The 17,975-nt window shown below is 40.5% G+C and overlaps 1 protein-coding gene across 2 annotated transcripts in view; it reads right to left on the reverse strand.

The window, feature by feature from the left end:
- Positions 1–4,808: 4,808 nt before the first annotated feature.
- LOC124111436 (aldehyde dehydrogenase, dimeric NADP-preferring-like) overlaps positions 4,809–17,975 on the reverse strand; it is a 33,715-nt gene continuing 20,548 nt past the window's right edge. The window contains exons 6-14 of one of the 2 annotated variants that reach the window (XR_007218721.1): positions 17,654–17,817; positions 15,738–15,864; positions 14,371–14,474; positions 12,399–12,525; positions 11,337–11,523; positions 10,298–10,427; positions 7,748–7,883; positions 5,907–6,041; positions 4,809–5,750 (exon numbers count right to left, since the gene is read on the reverse strand). Coding sequence is in view for 1 of the 2 variants with exons in the window: in XM_048385828.1 (XP_048241785.1) it covers positions 5,997–6,041; positions 7,748–7,883; positions 10,298–10,427; positions 11,337–11,523; positions 12,399–12,525; positions 14,371–14,474; positions 15,738–15,864; positions 17,654–17,817 (1,020 nt within the window). In the remaining variant the exon portion in view is untranslated. Of the gene's footprint in view, positions 6,042–7,747; positions 7,884–10,297; positions 10,428–11,336; positions 11,524–12,398; positions 12,526–14,370; positions 14,475–15,737; positions 15,865–17,653; positions 17,818–17,975 lie in introns of both variants that reach the window. The other variant, XM_048385828.1, reaches the window with a different exon arrangement.

A 17,975-nucleotide genomic window follows, 5' to 3' on the forward strand; every position in this document is an offset into this window, starting at 1 on the left:
GTTTGTACTAGTCCATGTTTGTACTAGTTCATGGTTGTACTGGTTCATGTTTGTACTGGTTCATGCTTGTACTAGTTCATGGTTGTACTTGTTCATGGTGGTACTAGTTCATGGTTGTACTTGTTCATGGTTGTACTAGTTCATGGTTGTACTGGTTCATGTTTGTACTAGTTCATGGTTGTACTAGTTCATGGTTGTACTTGTTAATGGTTGTACTAGTTCATGGTTGTACTGGTTCATGTTCGTACTAGTTCATGGTTGTACTTGTTCATGGTTGTACTTGTTAATGGTTGTACTAGTTCATGGTTGTACTGGTTCATGTTTGTACTAGTTCATGTTTGTACTAGTTCATGGTTGTACTTGTTCATGGTTGTGTAGGTTCATGGTTGTACTCGTTCATGGTTGTACTTGTTTATGGTTGTACTTGTTCATGGTTGTACTGGTTCATGTTTGTACTGGTTCATGGTTGTACTAGTTCATGGTTGTACTTGTTCATGGTTGTACTTGTTCATGGTTGTACTAGTTCATGGTTGTACTTGTTCATGGTTGTACTAGTTCATGGTTGTACTGGTTCATGTTTGTACTTGTTCATGGTTGTACTAGTTCATGGTTGAACTGGTTCATGTTTGTACTTGTTCATGGTTGTACTAGTTCATGGTTGTACTGGTTCATGGTTGTACTTGTTCATGGTTGTACCAGTTCATGGTTGTACTTGTTCATGGTTGTACTAGTTCATGGTTGTACTGGTTCATGTTTGTACTTGTTTCTTGGTTGTACTAGTTCATGGTTGAACTGGTTCATGTTTGTACTTGTTCATGGTTGTACTTGTTCATGGTTGTACTGGTTCATGGTTGTACTTGTCCATGGTTGTACTGGTTCATGGTTGTACTGGTTCATGGTTGTGTAGGTTCATGGTTGTACTTGTTCATGGTTGTACTAGTTCATGGTTGTACTTGTCGATGGTTGTACTGGTTCATGGTTGTACTGGTTCATGGTTGTGTAGGTTCATGGTTGTACTAGTTCATGGTTGTACTATTTCATGGTTGTACTGGTTCATGGTTGTACTGGTTCATGGTTGTGTAGGTTCATGGTTGTACTAGTTCATGGTTGTACTATTTCATGGTTGTACTGGTTCATGGTTGTACTGGTTCATGGTTGTGTAGGTTCATGGTTGTACTATTTCATGGTTGTACTGGTTCATGGTTGTACTATTTCATGGTTGTACTGGTTCATGGTTGTACTGGTTCATGGTTGTACTGGTTCATGGTTGTACTGGTTCATGGTTGTGTAGGTTCATGGTTGTACTAGTTCATGGTTGTACTATTTCATGGTTGTACTGGTTCATGGTTGTACTGGTTCATGGTTGTGTAGGTTCATGGTTGTACTAGTTCATGGTTGTACTATTTCATGGTTGTACTGGTTCATGGTTGTACTGGTTCATGGTTGTGTAGGTTCATGGTTGTACTAGTTCATGGTTGTACTATTTCATGGTTGTACTGGTTCATGGTTGTACTATTTCATGGTTGTACTGGTTCATGGTTGTGTAGGTTCATGGTTGTACTTGTTCATGGTTGTACTAGTTCATGGTTGTACTGGTTCATGGTTGTGCTGGTTCATGGTCATACTAGTTTTAGACAAACTGGTTCACTATTACACTTGCTCATGATCATTCTGGCTCAGTCATATTTGTTCACAATCTTCCTGGTTTATGATCACAGTTGTTCAATCATACTTGTCAGTGATCATACTGATTCATGATCACATTTGTTCATGATCCCAGTTGTTCATCACATTGTTCATGATCAGTTGTTCATGATCACATTGTTCATGATGCAATTTGTTCATGATCACAGTTGTTTATGATCACATTTGCTCATGACCCCAGATGTTCCTCACATTGTTCATGATCCCAGTTGTTGATAATCCCATTTGTTCATGATCCAATTTGTTTATGATCCCAGTTGTTCATGATTCCATATGTTCTTGATCCCAGTTGTTCATCACATTTGTTCATGATCCCAGTTGTTGATGATCACATTTGTTCATGATCCAAGATGTTCATGATCACATTTGTTCATGATCCCAGTTGTTGATCACATTTGTTCATGATCCCAGTTGTTAATGATCTCAGTTGCTCATTTCATAATGTTCCTCCTCAACATTAACATAAAACAAGAAAAACCAAACTTGTCATGGTTGTTTTATTCTTCATACAGATCACATACACATGTCAACATTTAAACAATTAAACAATGATTGTAAAGATTATGATGTATATAACAGCTGTTTACAAAGATTGATACAAAATTTACCTTGTGACAATTCATTTCACAAATTCTTCAAACAATGTTTTTCTATTATTTGTTTTGTAAATGTACAAGGCACATCCTATAAAATACTAATAGACAATAGCAGTACTCACTACACATTAGCACTAGCAGCAGGTTTTAGGTGAAACGTTGTAATATATTAATCATTTGTTCGTAAGTCAGATGTTTAAGTTAAGATTGAGGAACTCACAGGGATTAAATTATTTAAAGGGACATAATGATCACGGCCTTAGGTTGTATGTGATATTTTCTTTTTATCAGACAAGCAGATGGTGAGAGATGAAGGATATTTTTAGCTCTGGTAATTGTATCACTTTGCTGCTCCCTATAAACAAGGGCTGGGGCCATAAATCAACTGTGTGATTCAATATATATCACGATACCTTGCTCTCGATACGATATGCATCACGTTACTTGCGCGTGTTCTTATCTGTGGTGTGTAAGCCATCTCTTTCACATACAGGATGGCAAAAGACCTTGCACACTAACAATTTACTGTTGGCAGTGTCAAATATAGCACAATGGATGAAAATATGTACGGGTTCACTACTTATTTTCACTTGCAATTAGTGTTTGGTGTAACATTTATTAAGAATACATTTAAGATAAGAATCGACACTTTTTACTTAGTGTGCGATTGTGATTGATACTTGTATCGAAAAGTAAAAAAACGCGATCCAGCGATGCATCGTCCCACCACTACTATAAACCATTTTCATTTTGACTATTTGTAGTGAAAAGTCAAAACCAAAATAATTTACAGGGGGCAGCAAAGAGATATGGTTACCACAGCTCGGAGATGTTTACCACTGCTGTAAGATTGACGTAATTCACCTGGGCTATGATCTGGTATGTAAGATTGATGTAATTCACCTGGGCTATGATCTGGTGTGTAAGATTGATTCAATTCACCTGGGCTATGATCTGGAACAGGATCAATATGGGTGTCATCTCTAGGGAACATACACAAGATACAGCATCTCCATGTCTGAAGTCAGTACTTCATAACTGACTACATAACAACATGTGTATCTCAGGACACAGCTTCATCATTGGTAAGAATCTTGGAGTCAAACCTATGACCAGTAGTTTTCTTTCCAAAAGGAATTCTAGCACTGCCTGCTGAAGTAATTGCAGCATTCTAGTTTGTTTGTTTGTTTGTTATTTGACGCTGCACTCAGCAATATTCCAGCTATATGACGGTGGTCTGTAAGTAATCGAGTCTGGACCAGATAATCCAGTGATTGACATCATGAGCATCGATCCACCCAATTGGGATATGATGACATGCACTAACCAAGTCAGCGAGCTTGACCACCCGATCCTGTTAGTCGCCTCTTATGACAAGCATTGTCGCTTTTTATGGCAAGCATGGGTTGCTGAAGACCCCGGGTCTTCACTGGTCTGCAGCATTCTATAGTATCATGGTACACTAAGGTTGAGGAGTTACAAGATGGAGGAGTGACCTCTCACTGCTATATATACAACACTGACTAACAGTTTTACTGCTAACATCTTACAATGGAAAAGCACTGAACATTTGAGAACTTGTGGTTCAGTAAAATGTTTCAAGGATGTCTACTGGTATGGTTTTACATTCACCATGCAACTCTGTGGTGAATCGGGAGTTTTTTACATCATTTCCTAAATCAAGCTATCACTGATATGAAGCAGTGCATCATCAATGGTCCATCATAGATATATATAAAATATATGGATAAAAAGGGAATTAATTCCGACATGTCACATATTTCTTACGGCAAAAGTGATGGGAGCTGTACCTCAACTTTCCTTAAACTATGACATCATTGCATTCCAACCTAGCCTGATGTATCACAGTGTATGATGACATCAATGGAATTCACGTTAGAATTGAGAGCAATACAGATGAAATTCGTTGCGTCGAACTTGTTGGGGACCTTGAAAAAAGTCTGTGTTATCCGGGGTTGGAGGCATCAGGAAAATGTCAAGTTTATTTAGATACTTGGAACTCCCAAATGAGCTCCAGACAACTTGGAATTGGACACACCCAAGTTTAACACTAACAAACATGTATACATATCAAGTATACAATCTCCAAACAGTGAACATAAATTGAGGTTAAATAAGTTAAATACTATTATATGCTCTTTCATGCAAAACTGTGAATGATTTCCCTGTAGCCCCCTAAAGTAAAGTGGGAGTTTGGTGTGATTGTCAACAAGGGCGTCGACCACAATAAAATACACATTATATAATAGAAATACATATCTTGGAAAAAGTCACATCCTCTTAATACAGACCACCAGACATCCTTAATAAAAAAAATTGAATCATCCCTTAAGCTTCATCCCAACATTGCAACACTTGTCTCCATATTGTAAGCAAATGGTCATGTATGAGTGAGTGAGTGAGTATGGTTTTACGCCGCTTTTAGCAATATTCCAGCAATATCACGGCGGGGAACACCAGAAATGGGCTTCACACATTGTACCCATGTTCATGTATGAGTGAGGGAGTTGGGTTTAACACCACTTTGCACAGTATTTACATTATATCATGGTATGTCCGTTTGATGTGAGAGAAAAGCCCAAAGTGATGCAGGTCTCAGAGGGTTACCACTTTCATGAAAGTCTCGAGCAAACAAACCTAGAAACATAATCAGGGTGAATGGGATTCAAACTCATGATCAGAGGTTTCTGCCATGCCTAAGGGGCACAACTCTGAGCGACTTGGTGACCTATGTCCCCTGTTCAAATATGAGAGTAATAATGCACCAACATTACCTTGTGGAAGCTGTCTCTGATAAGTGTCCCATTGAACAAAGTCATTATATCCTATATAAGGTGGACCGTCTTCCATGGCCTAATATGCAAAAAGGTTCAGTTCACAATACAGTGTAACACACACAAACATTGTCCTAATGGTATGTTCCCCAATGACTGTCTTCAGAAGACTATATATACTCATATTAGACCTGCACATTATCACATGTTAAGAGGGACAATACAAGGTGTTTCTTTTTCAGCCTTGGAGTAGAGCCAGTGAAGATCCAGGTTAGAATTGGTCTCCAGCAACCCATACTTGTCATAAGAGGTGACTAATGGTCAAGTTTGCTGACTTGGTTGATGAATGTCATTGTGTCCAAAATGCGGTAGATCGATGCTCATGACGTCACTCACTTGATTGTATGGTCCGGACTCAATTATTTACGGTCCAAGATGATATAACTGGAATATTGCCGAGTGCAGTGTTAAACAACAAACAATCAGTCCAGAACTCGACATTATAATCAGTGCCTTGTGTGAAACTGTCATGCTGTGTAATGACGTAGTAATCAAGTTGCTGGGGCTGCCATTATGCTGGAACCTAGTTGTTCTTTAATCCTTGAGTTGGTGTTGAATGCAATGGTATAAATAACTTGGCAACAAAAACAAATATCTTTGTCTATAATTGTGACTGATTGGAATGGGGAGTGGTCCTCTGCTAAGCTGTTGTTGGGACCATCTCTTGTTCTTCAGGGAGTTGCATCTATCGTTCCCCCAGGGAGGGTCAATCACTTGATTGTATGGTCCAGACTCATTTATTTACAAATATCTTTGTCTATAATTGTGACTGATCGGAATGGGGAGTGGTCCTCTGTAAAGCTGTTGTTGGGACCATCTCTTGTTCTTCAGAGAGTTGTATCTATCGTTCCCCCAGGGAGGGCCATCTTGCTTGCACTCCCACCGCCTGGCCAGAGGAAAACATGCATTACTAAATGGAAAGTAAGACAATGAGCTTGATGAAACCAAGTCCCTAAGACTTGATGGCAAACAGTATTGAATTTTATACAATGCAATGATTTGACAATGTAACAGTCAGGCAAACAATGTTACTTTGTTACCATGGTTACCAACCCATGCAAACTATGCGGAGACAATTTTACTTTTTGGATCGCGGATGCTCAATTTGACATTCATTCTTTGCCAACTCAATCAGTTGTTGCCAATTCTGTGCACAATACAGTTCTTGATGCCAAAATACATAAAAATCCTGGCTCTCTTAATATCAAATGACCTGAGAAACTTATTTTGTTTATGATTGGCACAGCTATGAGTAGAAATGTTAATTTTTCAGGTCACAAGATGAGATAAACCTGTTGCTGGACAAGCAATCTCATTAAAATCAGATCCTAGTGCTCGCTACAATGACAAAAAGATCTGAGTGAGTGAGTGAGTTTGGTTTTATGCCACTTTTAGCAATATTCCAGCAATATCACGGCGGGGGACACCAGAAATGGCCTTCACACATTGTACCCATGTCGGGATTCGAACCCGGGTCTTCGGCGTGACGAGCAAACGCTTTAACCACTAGGCTACCCGACCGCCCCACAAAGATCTGAGGACATCCCATTACAGGTCACATTAGAATGGCCTTTCGCAAACTTTGCCCAACCAATGAAATAAGTAACAGGAAGTCGATACTAACCAAGCAGAAAGCAGCTTTCGTGAGATTTAAGGCATTTCTTTTTTCAAAATGGTGACTACCATACGCTTTGAAAAGTATTTTGACAAAGTTCTCAAATCCAAATTGAAAAGAAAATTCTGGAAAAGATGGCCGATATTGTATGGCAGTACTTCCCACAGACTATGGAATGTTCAAATGTTTATCCCATTGAAGCCAAGACATGAACAGCTTGTAACTATCATACCCAATGCATAATGTTAACCATTTCGAGACTGCATGATTAGAAAACACATTCAGAATTTCACTTTCATGATCTGGTAGCAGGCACTAAGATCTGATTTTAAAAAGATTGCTGGACAAGAACAGCGACATGTTCTATCCATGATATATGTCCTATTCTAAATCAAAGTGTCAATCACATAGTCTGAAATTAGTAACAGCACAAAATGTTATTTCACTCATATAAAATATTGATTGTATATATTCAGATAAATATAATATTTCCTCACTAAATAAATAATTAACTACCTTCGTCCTCCAAGAATAGCAGACAATTTGAATACTTTTTGAGTTCGAGTGAGTGAGTGAGTGAGTTGGGTTTAACGCCGCTTTTAACATTATTCCAGTTATATCACGGCGTGTCAGCTTAATGTGGGAGGAAAGCCTGAAATGATGCAGGTCTCAGACGTTTACCACTTCGGTGAAACCCATGAGCACGGGTATGGTGCGGACAAACCTAGAAACATAAAAGGGGCGAACCGGGATTCGAACCCACAATTATAGGTTTCTGGCGTGTCCAAGGCATGCAACTCTGCACAGCGAATCGCGACACCTTAGACATCTGGCCCATCTGTGCCCCCTTTTGAGTTCGAAAATCAAAGGTTAAGGACAAAAAAATCTGTGATGTCACAAATAAACAATGAGGCCTATGTCCACTGTAAGCTACAGGGTGGAGACAGCAGGTGCCCCCTCTACTGTGTGACCTTTACCTTGAGGAAGAAGGCCAGAACAGCCCCACAGAGGACTAGGGGGAAGAAGGACATGATTCCGGTTCTCTTGACAGACTTCTTAGTCAACCACTTGATGATGCCAAACTTCTTCTCTGTGTATGGGGGATACCGAAGTCTGAAACAACAGAAAGCTTTATATTGAATATTTGTGATGTGCAATAATGGGTGGCCCTGTCCCCTGAGGCACCGCAATTTGCTGTGCAGAGTTGCTTCCCTTGGGCGTGGATACAAATCCCGGTTAGCCCTGATTGTTTCTAGGTTCTTCATCACCGTCATCATAACTGACTATAAAAGTCCAGTTTCCACGCTTGTTGAACTAGGCTGGTATTATGGAGTTCCTTTTATGGCTGGACTAACGAGTCTATGCATTGACCAATAAAAATCACACAATGAAATTGAAATCCGGTTCGTAAACTGTCGTGCAGATTTCGGTCGATTGCAGGATTTGCAATGCATGTGCACCGCCAACTCGTTGTCAATATATGTCAGATATTTTCCAAATCTTTTTATGCTTTTAATCAAGGTGGTCATGTCATTTTATGCACTTCGCGATGTAAGACGCGTTTTATCACAAAATAGATTTTGATTATCGATCAGATCGTCTTGACTGGGCGCCGCCATTTTGTTTGAAGCAAATGCAAGTGATACGAGAGGTGGAATCTGATTGGCCCATAGGAGAGGCTTAGAAGGGACATAACTTGTAATAACCACTGGTGGCGCTACGATCGAGCACAGGAATTCCAGCCTAGTTCAGCAAGGGTGGAAACCGGACTTTTAAAGTAAGTTAACTCTCTTGCCTTGGGAAGATGCACCATGCCCATGCTCGTGGTTTTCCTCCCATATCAAGCTTGAATACTGTTCAAAGCGTCATTAAACCCAACTCACTCACTCACTCCATGAGGCATGCTCACAGTGCTACAATGTATGAACATTATAAACAAAGGAAGAATGGACAGATGACGATGTGTATTGATGAGAAAAATGGACAGTGTTGAAACTACGATGAGTAAGAAATCAGGAATAGATGAGTCCTGAGCATGGATCTGAAGGAGTCCAGGGATGGATCATTCCCTTATAGTGAGTAAGTGAGTGAGTGAGTATGGTTTAACGCCACTTTTAGCAATATTCCAGCGATATCACAGCGGGGGACACCTTAAATGGGCTTCACACATTGTACCCATGTCAGGAATCGAACCCGGGTCTTCGGCGTGATGAGCACACGTTTTAACCACTAGGCTACCCGACCCCCCTCATTCCCTTAGAGAGATGGTAGTCTGTTCCACAATGTGGAAACAACATTAAAAGATCTTTGACCGAACTGGTTCAGCTTTGCACAAGAGACAGACAAAATATTCTGGTTTACAGATCAGAGGCTGTGGACAGGTTTGTAAGTAGAGAGTAGTTCAGTATCGTATGGTGGTGGAAGAACATACTGAATTTATCTTAAACTGCATCCTGGCATCTGTTATCAGACATTTTGTACATACTGTTATTGTACATAGAGATTATCATAAGAGTCATACTGATTGTATGAAATGAGTGTCAGAATTCTTGTATTTCTAGAGCAAGAGAAAGGGTAATACAGTCAAGTTCCGTTAATCCGACATGGTTGGTTGCATGTGATTATGTCGGATTAACTAGTATGTCGGATAAACCAAATTAAGGAGTATCAACGTTTGTGATAAAAAATTTACAACTACATGATAGAAACGATACAAACATGTAATAAAAAAATGAAATATTCATGTTGTTATGTTACATTGTTAGCAGAATATGTTTTGTTAAGCAAGTTTATCTCTGCAGCCGTTGTAATATGCAGCCACCAGCCGACTCGTCTCTCATCAAAACACGGGCTGTGTGCTCGCGGGCAGATCACTGTGTCGGATTAACGAGACTGATTAATGTGTGATTTCGGTAATTAGTTGCAAATTAGGTGTGTCGGAGTTGGAGTGCGAGACTGTCAGATTAACAGGTCTAAATAGCAATGATTTAATTGGTTTCCATCATTAATGTCAGATAAAGCTGATTGTTGGATTAACGAGTGTCGGATTAACAAGACTTGACTGTACATGAATTCTGACACTTGTTTCATAAAATCAGTATGACACATATATGCGAGAGCAATAATTTCTTATTTTTTAAACCTTGTGAGCACTCCTTTAGAAAAACACACAGATCACGACTGCCATCTTTGAAAACAACAATTGTCAAATGACGTCAAGATTCTTCAGCAATGACGTTGTTACTAGTGTGACGTCATTCCCACCTTATGTCACAATATGATACAAATGACGTCAAATGGTGCGCAAGAAGTGATATTAGCACAAGTGCACATACGATTTTTATGAACTCGGTGGGTCATGAATACAGATATTTACCACATATTCAACTAAATTTGCTATATATGAATTTATAAAAAAGATAATCCCTCTTACATTTGTGAAGACTTATTGGCTTAGAGAGCTTAACTGGCATATCCCCATGGGTGTATCTTGACATCAACCACCTGTGATAATAATAAAGACATACGCATTGACAGACTCCATTTTAAGATCTCTCTGCATCACGGATCTCCTGTGGCTGAAGGTATCGTAGGAGAACTTGCCGTGGTATGCCCCCATCCCACTGTGGCCTACACCTCCGAACGGCATCGAGGGCACTGTAACAGAACACAGGCAACATATTATAATGTCTCGTCTGGTCACCCTATGCGACAAGCAAGAAGAAAATAGTATGTTTTTGTTTGTTTGTTGTTTAACGCCACACTCAGCAATATTTCATCTAGTGAGTGAGTGAGTTGGGTTTTACGCCGCTTTTAACATTATTCCAGTTATATCACGGCGTGTCAGCTTAATGTGGGAGGAAAGCCCGAAGTGATGCAGGTCTCAGACGTTTACCGCTTCGGAGAAACCCAAGAGCACTGGTATGGTGCTGACAAACCTAGAAACGGGGCGGACCGGGATTCGAACCCACAATCATAGGTTTCTGGCGTGCCCAAGGGACGCAACTCTGCACAGCGAATCGCGGCGCCTTAGACGACTAGGCCACCCGGGCCACCCGTGCCCCCTCAATATTTCATCTATATGACAGCGGTTGTCGGGCAGTTAATGGAAGACCTCTGGCTTCTGCAAATGATAATGCCCTGAAAAATAGCGTTACCCTTATAATATGACACTGGTTTGTTTTTTTGTTGTTTAAAGCCACACTCAGCAATATTCCAGCTATATGACAGCGGTCTGTAAAGAATCTAGTCGGAATAACACAATCCAGTGATTGACATCATGAGCATCAATCCCCATAATTAGGATCTGATGACATGCATCACGCAAGTCACCAAGCCTGACCATCCGATCCATTTAGTCGCCACTTACGACAATCATAGGCTGCTGGGGACCTATATTCTCACCTTGAAAGCCCATTGTCTGTCAGGTAAAGAAATAACAAGGTCCTCAGGGATGCAACAGAAAGCTGGTAATAATCTCTCTCTCTAATTGAGAGGACCAGACAATCCAGTGATTGACATCATTAGCATCGTTCCACTCAATTGACAATTTAGATGTATACTTACTGGATGCATGCATGATGCAGTCGTTGATGCACATGCCGCCACTACTGGTGTTGTTGACGAAGTTGTCAATGATGCGCTGGTTTCTGGAGAAGACGTACATGGCAAGTGGCTTCTCTCGGTCGTTGATGAAGTCGACAGCTTCTTTGTCATCTCTCACAACATAAAACGGCAGGATAGGTCCAAATATCTGTGAAAGAGATCATTTAATTCTGAAGCATAGTAAATACATTAATCAACATAGCTGTATTAAAGTAGCAAGTGACTGTTGTTGAACTATTCAAGGTGAGGTGAGGTGAGGTGAGGTGAAATTGGGTTTAACGTCGCTTCCAAGATTATTGCACTTATATAGCGACGTGCACGTGCGTAAATACCCCACTCAGACACAGTATACTGACTCCGAGCCGACCTGTCCTTGCTTTAACCCCTTAATGCCGAGCGCCAGACAGGGTAACAACAACTACCATCTTTTAACGTCTTTTTGTATGACGCGGCCGGGGATCGAACCCCGGACCTTCCGCTCTCCAGGCGGACGCTCTACCACTAGACCACGGAGACGGTCTGAACAATTCAAGCTCAGGGGGCCTTATTTGGTCCCAAGTCTGCAGTAGATGTCAGCAACAAATATTCCAAAATGGGAAATACAAAGTTCCCAACTAACGTCAATATAGTTAAGGATAACATTATGGCTTGGTCGAGGTGACTGAAAACAGTGAGTGAGTATGGTTTTACGTCGCTGTTAACAATATCACAGGAACACAAGAAATATGCTTCACACATTGTACCCATGTGGAGATTCGAACTTGGGTCTTTCGGCGTGACGAGCCAAACTTAGACCACTAGGCTACCCCCACGTTTTTTAAAGGCACACAGCCATGAATTTCTCTAGGTAAAAGACTGAAAATTATTTGTAATATGTGAAAAAATGTCTTCTGAAACAAGCTTGTGAACTATAAGAGAAAAATAGTGCATATTATATAAACAGCATAAATAATCATAATTAGTTTTGTTATTATTCACTTAAACTTCCATATAATGTTTGTGCTGCAATGCAGTGTTACTAACCTCATCCTGCATGACGGCATCGCTTAGCTTACAGTCCCGGACGATAGTAGGGGAGATATATCTCTCCTCTTCCCTGGTGACACCCCCCACAGCTACCTTCACCCCCGTCAACAGCTTCTCCACACGTCTGTAATACACAAGACACACAGAATTACACTCATCTCTATACTATAATAATGATTCAATCATGAATTATGTACTAAAGGGAGGTAACTCACCACAAGTCCAAAAACAGTTTAAATAACTGGGCACAAACAGGTCTTCTCTTGGCTGACATAGCCCTTACAGTAACCTATAGCACCAACTCTCTCACTAGTTGACCTCAAATTGTCAAAAGCTCCCCTTAACCTCAAATATGACACTGTTTTTTTTGTTTAACGCCGCACTCAACAATATTCCAGCTTTTTGACGGTGGTCTGTAAATAATCGAGTCTGGACCAGACATTCCAGTGTTTGACATGATGAGCATCAATCCACGCAATTGGGATCGATGACATGCATCAACCAAGTCAGCGAGCCTGACCACCTGATCCCATTAGTCGCCTCTTACGACAAGCATAGTCGCCTTTTACGGCAAGCATGGGTTGCGGAAGACCTATTCTACCCCGGATCTTTACAGGTCAAATATGACACTGGATGAGACTTGGCATTTAACATGAGCATAGCATTTCTGACCACACTGGGAGACGATGCTCCACAGTCTGGGGCAAGGGACAAGGTAGGATGAGAGTTCTTTTGTTACCACAGGATCTGCATCTTTTAAGAATTGAGCAAAATATTTAGAAATTATTATGAAAGGAATCAGATTTGTTCATATGAATAAGAGATAGACTTCGTTCGTTTCAACAAATGCATGTTTTGGATTTACGACCACACAAAATGCATAGGTAAGGATAAGGTGTCCAAAAGACTTATTTTAGAGATTTGGGGGGATGTGTTTTTCTAATACTTGAACATGAAAAAGTCTTTGACCACCCTGACTTTTACTGGAGATGTAGGTTGAAACAGTACAAACATAGATAAAAAATGCGTCAAGGTCACAGACTTGCTCATACTTGAGATTTTTATTTGAAGTGAACAAAATAAAATTAATTCACAAATTTCAGCCATACTTATCATGTATGAAGTAAAAAACTTGAAGTGTAAGAAAGAGGTGATGTTAAATGGGGTTTAATGTTAAGATTATTGCACATATATAGCAAAGTGCGTGTGTGCTTGTACTAGTCCAGACTAATGCCGATTTCATAGTGCCAGCCCACTGAGATACCATGCCACAGTTTAACATGAATACCCCACTCAGACACAGTATACTGACTCCGAGACGACTAGTCATTGATTTAGCCCCTAAATGCCAAGTGCCAGGCAGGGTAACAACAAATACCATTTCTTGAAGTCTTTCATTATGATGGTTTGGTTGGTTGGTTTGTTTTTTGACGCCGCACTCAGCAATATTCCAGCTATATGACGGCGGTCTGTAAAATAATCGAGTCTGGACCAGACAATCCAGTGATTGACATCATGAGCATCGATCCACGCAATTGGGATCGATGACATGTATCAACCAAGTCAGCGAGCCTGACCACCCGATCCCGTTAGTCGTCTTTTACGATAAGCATAGTCGCCTTTTACGGCAAGTATGGGTTGCTGAAGACCTATTCTACCCCGGAATCTTCACGGGTCTCGTTATGATGGGGTGGGGGATCAAACACCCAGACCTTCCACTCTCTGGGCAGATTCTCTACCACTAAACCATGGAGACGGGTTTGGAAGAAAGGAAAAAGGTTAGGTGTCAACCATTTGAACATGTCTGATAATTTTGTACCAATATTTCCATGTTTCCCACAACTTCCGCGGCTGGGGATCAAACTACAGACTTTCCACATTTCAGTAAGTTTCTGTATCTGCAGATAATATAAGCATGGCTCCAACAACTCTTGACAATATGGCTGCTACAGTAAAACACTGAACTCACTTGAAGTGTCGGCCATTCACAATGCGACCAAAGCTCTCGGACTGCTCTGGTTTATCAGTGAAGAAGTCGATCAACACTTTCCTTATTTCCTCAATAAGCGGGTCCTTGAACAGAGAGAATGTAAGACATAAACAAAACACAGTGTGTGAGGCAGCCTCCTAACTTTTGAAAATACATTCCAGCTGTACATCTTGATAGTTCAAAGAAAGAGAACAAGAAAATGACAGCAAACTTTAAAAGAAATATCCAACTGACTATTAACTAAAACGTGTAAAAGTCACTTCAGGAACAAATTCAATTGTCAAATTTAAGTATAAAAACCCCCAGCAAAAGCTAAATATGTCATTGGTTGTCTTTTTGATATTAAACCAAAAATATTTACCTTAAACATGTCAAAGTCATTTCTTGTTCATGAACAAATTCATCATAAACTTCAAGGAAAAAAAGAACCAGTAAAATCTAATTCTGTCATTTGTTGTCTTTTTGAAACTAATTAATATTAGAATATTATTTTGGTGGAAAAAACAGAGTTGAAAGATAAATTTTGTGGTTTATGCTGATGGCCTGAACTGTTTATATGCGACAGATATATTTTTCCAGAATTTAATTGCCCATAATTAAGGGTGCATATAACACACGAGTGCGTATTATACATGAATAAATAAGTCTTGTGTACATTGATAAATCGGAAGGGGTGCTAATTGGGATTGTTCACTTGCCAATATATTAGCAAATATCGCCGTGGGTGCTTATTACGTCAAATACAGTATTTGGAATAACAATCGTACTGTACATTTCCATGGCAAGCATATACATATTTATCTTCCTAAGATATGATCCTTTATCGTACAATGGCATTCTCTAATGATCTTTTCATTCAATAAAGTAACGTCCATAGGAATACAATACAACCGCCCAATTTGTTACATAGTGTCAAGTTAATGCAGCCCTGTTTGTTTGCATGAGGTAAGATGATCAAAACTCCCATACTTTAACATAGGCTTACGATAGTCTTAGCGCTAAGATCGCTTTGTGCAGCTGGGCCCAGGATCTTTTGGGATACGATGACATGCATCAGTAAATTAATAGCGTGTATCACGCCGCTGTATAGAGATTACTAAAAGTACCTCCTGCTATATGATCTCATTTGCATATTTATTGGACTGTAATATCAAGATTTTTGGATTAGGTTAGTTATCAAATTTATCACACTATCCTTTATGTGATAAATATACAGTGAGCACCTACTACAATAGATACTTACATGCTACTCAAGTAACACCAGACATGACAGATGAACTAAATCGTGTGTTCCTTAATTTCTTTTGAGCAGTACATTTTGTACAGCTGTTTGTGAGCTACTATACCTGGACATCTGATTGGCACATGACGTAGTCAGGAGCTATACATGTCTGTCCCGCGTTGAGAAACTTCCCCCAGACAAGTCTCCTAGCAACTGTTGTCAGGTCACAGTTCCGGTCAACATACACAGGGCTGAAACAAACGGCCATCTTGAAGGACTGGAGTCATCAAACACATATCATTACTCAACCATTTGTTAAAACATCCCACGAACATGAATTTCAGGAAAGAACACAGAAATGATTTCATCTTGCCAATCAATTTCACTTCACCTTTTCCATCCTCATCAAATGAGAGTACGCTATTTGCCCCGGAGGACATTTTGGCAGCGTGATGTGTGACCTTTTGTCAGTATGAATCCTCTTGAATCCCGTCTAACATGGGCCAGTTGTACAATGTTTTGTTTGTTTGTTTGTGGTTTAATGCCGCACTCAGCGATATTCCTGCTATATGACAATGATCTGTAAATAATCCATTCTGAACCAGACAATCCAGTGATTGACATGATGAGCATCCATCTACACAATTGGGATACAAGGACATACGTCAGCCAAGTCAGCCAGCCTGACCACCTGATCCCGTTAGTCGCCTCTTACGACACGAAGTTTTACGGCAAGCGCCATGGTTCTACCCCGTATCTTCACAGCTTCAACTTCGTGGTAAGTTCGGGTTAGAATAGGCCCCAGCAGCATATGCTGACTGTTAGAGGCGACTAAATGGATGGGGTGGTCAGTCTCGGCGACTTGCGTGTCATCGTACCCACGGGTTTTACCTATGACTTAGAAGAGTGGGGGACCATTCATTTTAAGGGTCCAGGCAGGCAGTATGAGGGTCCAGTAAAATAATGATCTCTGTGAACCTGGATCTTCACGGGTATGATAATGTTGGCTTACTAGTACACCAGGAACAAGGGGGGGGGGGAAACAACAACCCAGCCTAGGGATATCCGGACCTGGGGTCACAGCGACCCAGTCATCCCTGGGATCTACCTGTACTGGGGTCACAGCAACCCGGACTAACCCGTGGTGTGAATGTGGCTGCTCCCTATGTGTTGTGTGTGTGGGGGGGAAAACCCGCCCAGAAAGTTGGTGAGAAAGCCGGAATAGCAACAGCCCCTAGTGGTGGCAGGGGATGGATGGAGGTAGCATGAGACAAAGGCTTCGAAATGGCGACACAGCATAAACGGAAAGGGTTAAAGGAAGGATACCTGAGCACGCGCCGGTTATGTAAACAGAAGGATGTTGGGAAATGATATTTATACTAATAGAAATATTGCTAATAAAACAATGAAACAGCCTTATTTAGATGTACAAGAAAAAAAGGGTAAGATTTTAACACTTAAAGAAATAAGTTATGAGTAGGAATTTCTCGGTAAGAGAATACAAAACCAACTGGTTAAAAACCGGAATTTGGATATGATGTGAATTACGAGCGACGAGGTTGATGGAGGGAATTAATATGAATGAATATTTAAAGTGTTTTGGAAGAGATACGTAATGAGAAGATGAATCAATATTATGGTGAAAGGTGAGGTAAATTTGATGAAGAAGATATGGAGTAGAAATTTAAAATGAATGCTTGATAATTGAAAAATGCGAGGTGTACGTGACAAGGAATAAGTTTAAAATATACATGGATGCTAAAATGTGAAAATTGGGTAACATAATGATGAAGGGACCTGTATCGCTACACAAACTATGATATTAAATTAACAATATCACGGCGGGGGACACCAGAAATGGGCTTCACACATTGTACCCATGTCGGGAATCGAACCTGGGTCTTCGGCGTGACGAGCGCACTCTTTAACCACTAGGCTCCCCGGCCCCCTGAGTAGTTGTAAGTAGTTCTTAGTGGTATTTAACAAATCTAAGTTAAACGTGGTACAAACACCTGTTGTTTTCAAGATGAATGGTCCTACCTTTTACCTCCCAGTTCCAGCGTGACGGGCGTTAGGTTCTTAGCAGCGGCAGCCATCACTATCTTAGCAACGACGTTGTTGCCGGTGTAGAAGATGTAGTCAAACCTCTCCTGCAGCAGGCCTGTTGTCTCGGGGATGCCACCGTTGATGACTTTCACACACTCCTACATTAGATATAGCAGTCAGGTGAGAGAGAGATTTTGCAATTTTCGTGAACGTTATTAATGTTAGGATATGGGCTTTCATGATTTGAGCTTACTAGACATGCTAGACAAAACGAAAGTTACTCGACTTTGACTTTGGGTAAAGTATTCTAGACATT

Source organism: Haliotis rufescens, unplaced genomic scaffold (assembly GCF_023055435.1).
Source record: "Haliotis rufescens isolate VD_foot unplaced genomic scaffold, xgHalRufe1.0.p SCAF_6, whole genome shotgun sequence".
NCBI lineage: Eukaryota > Metazoa > Mollusca > Gastropoda > Lepetellida > Haliotidae > Haliotis > Haliotis rufescens.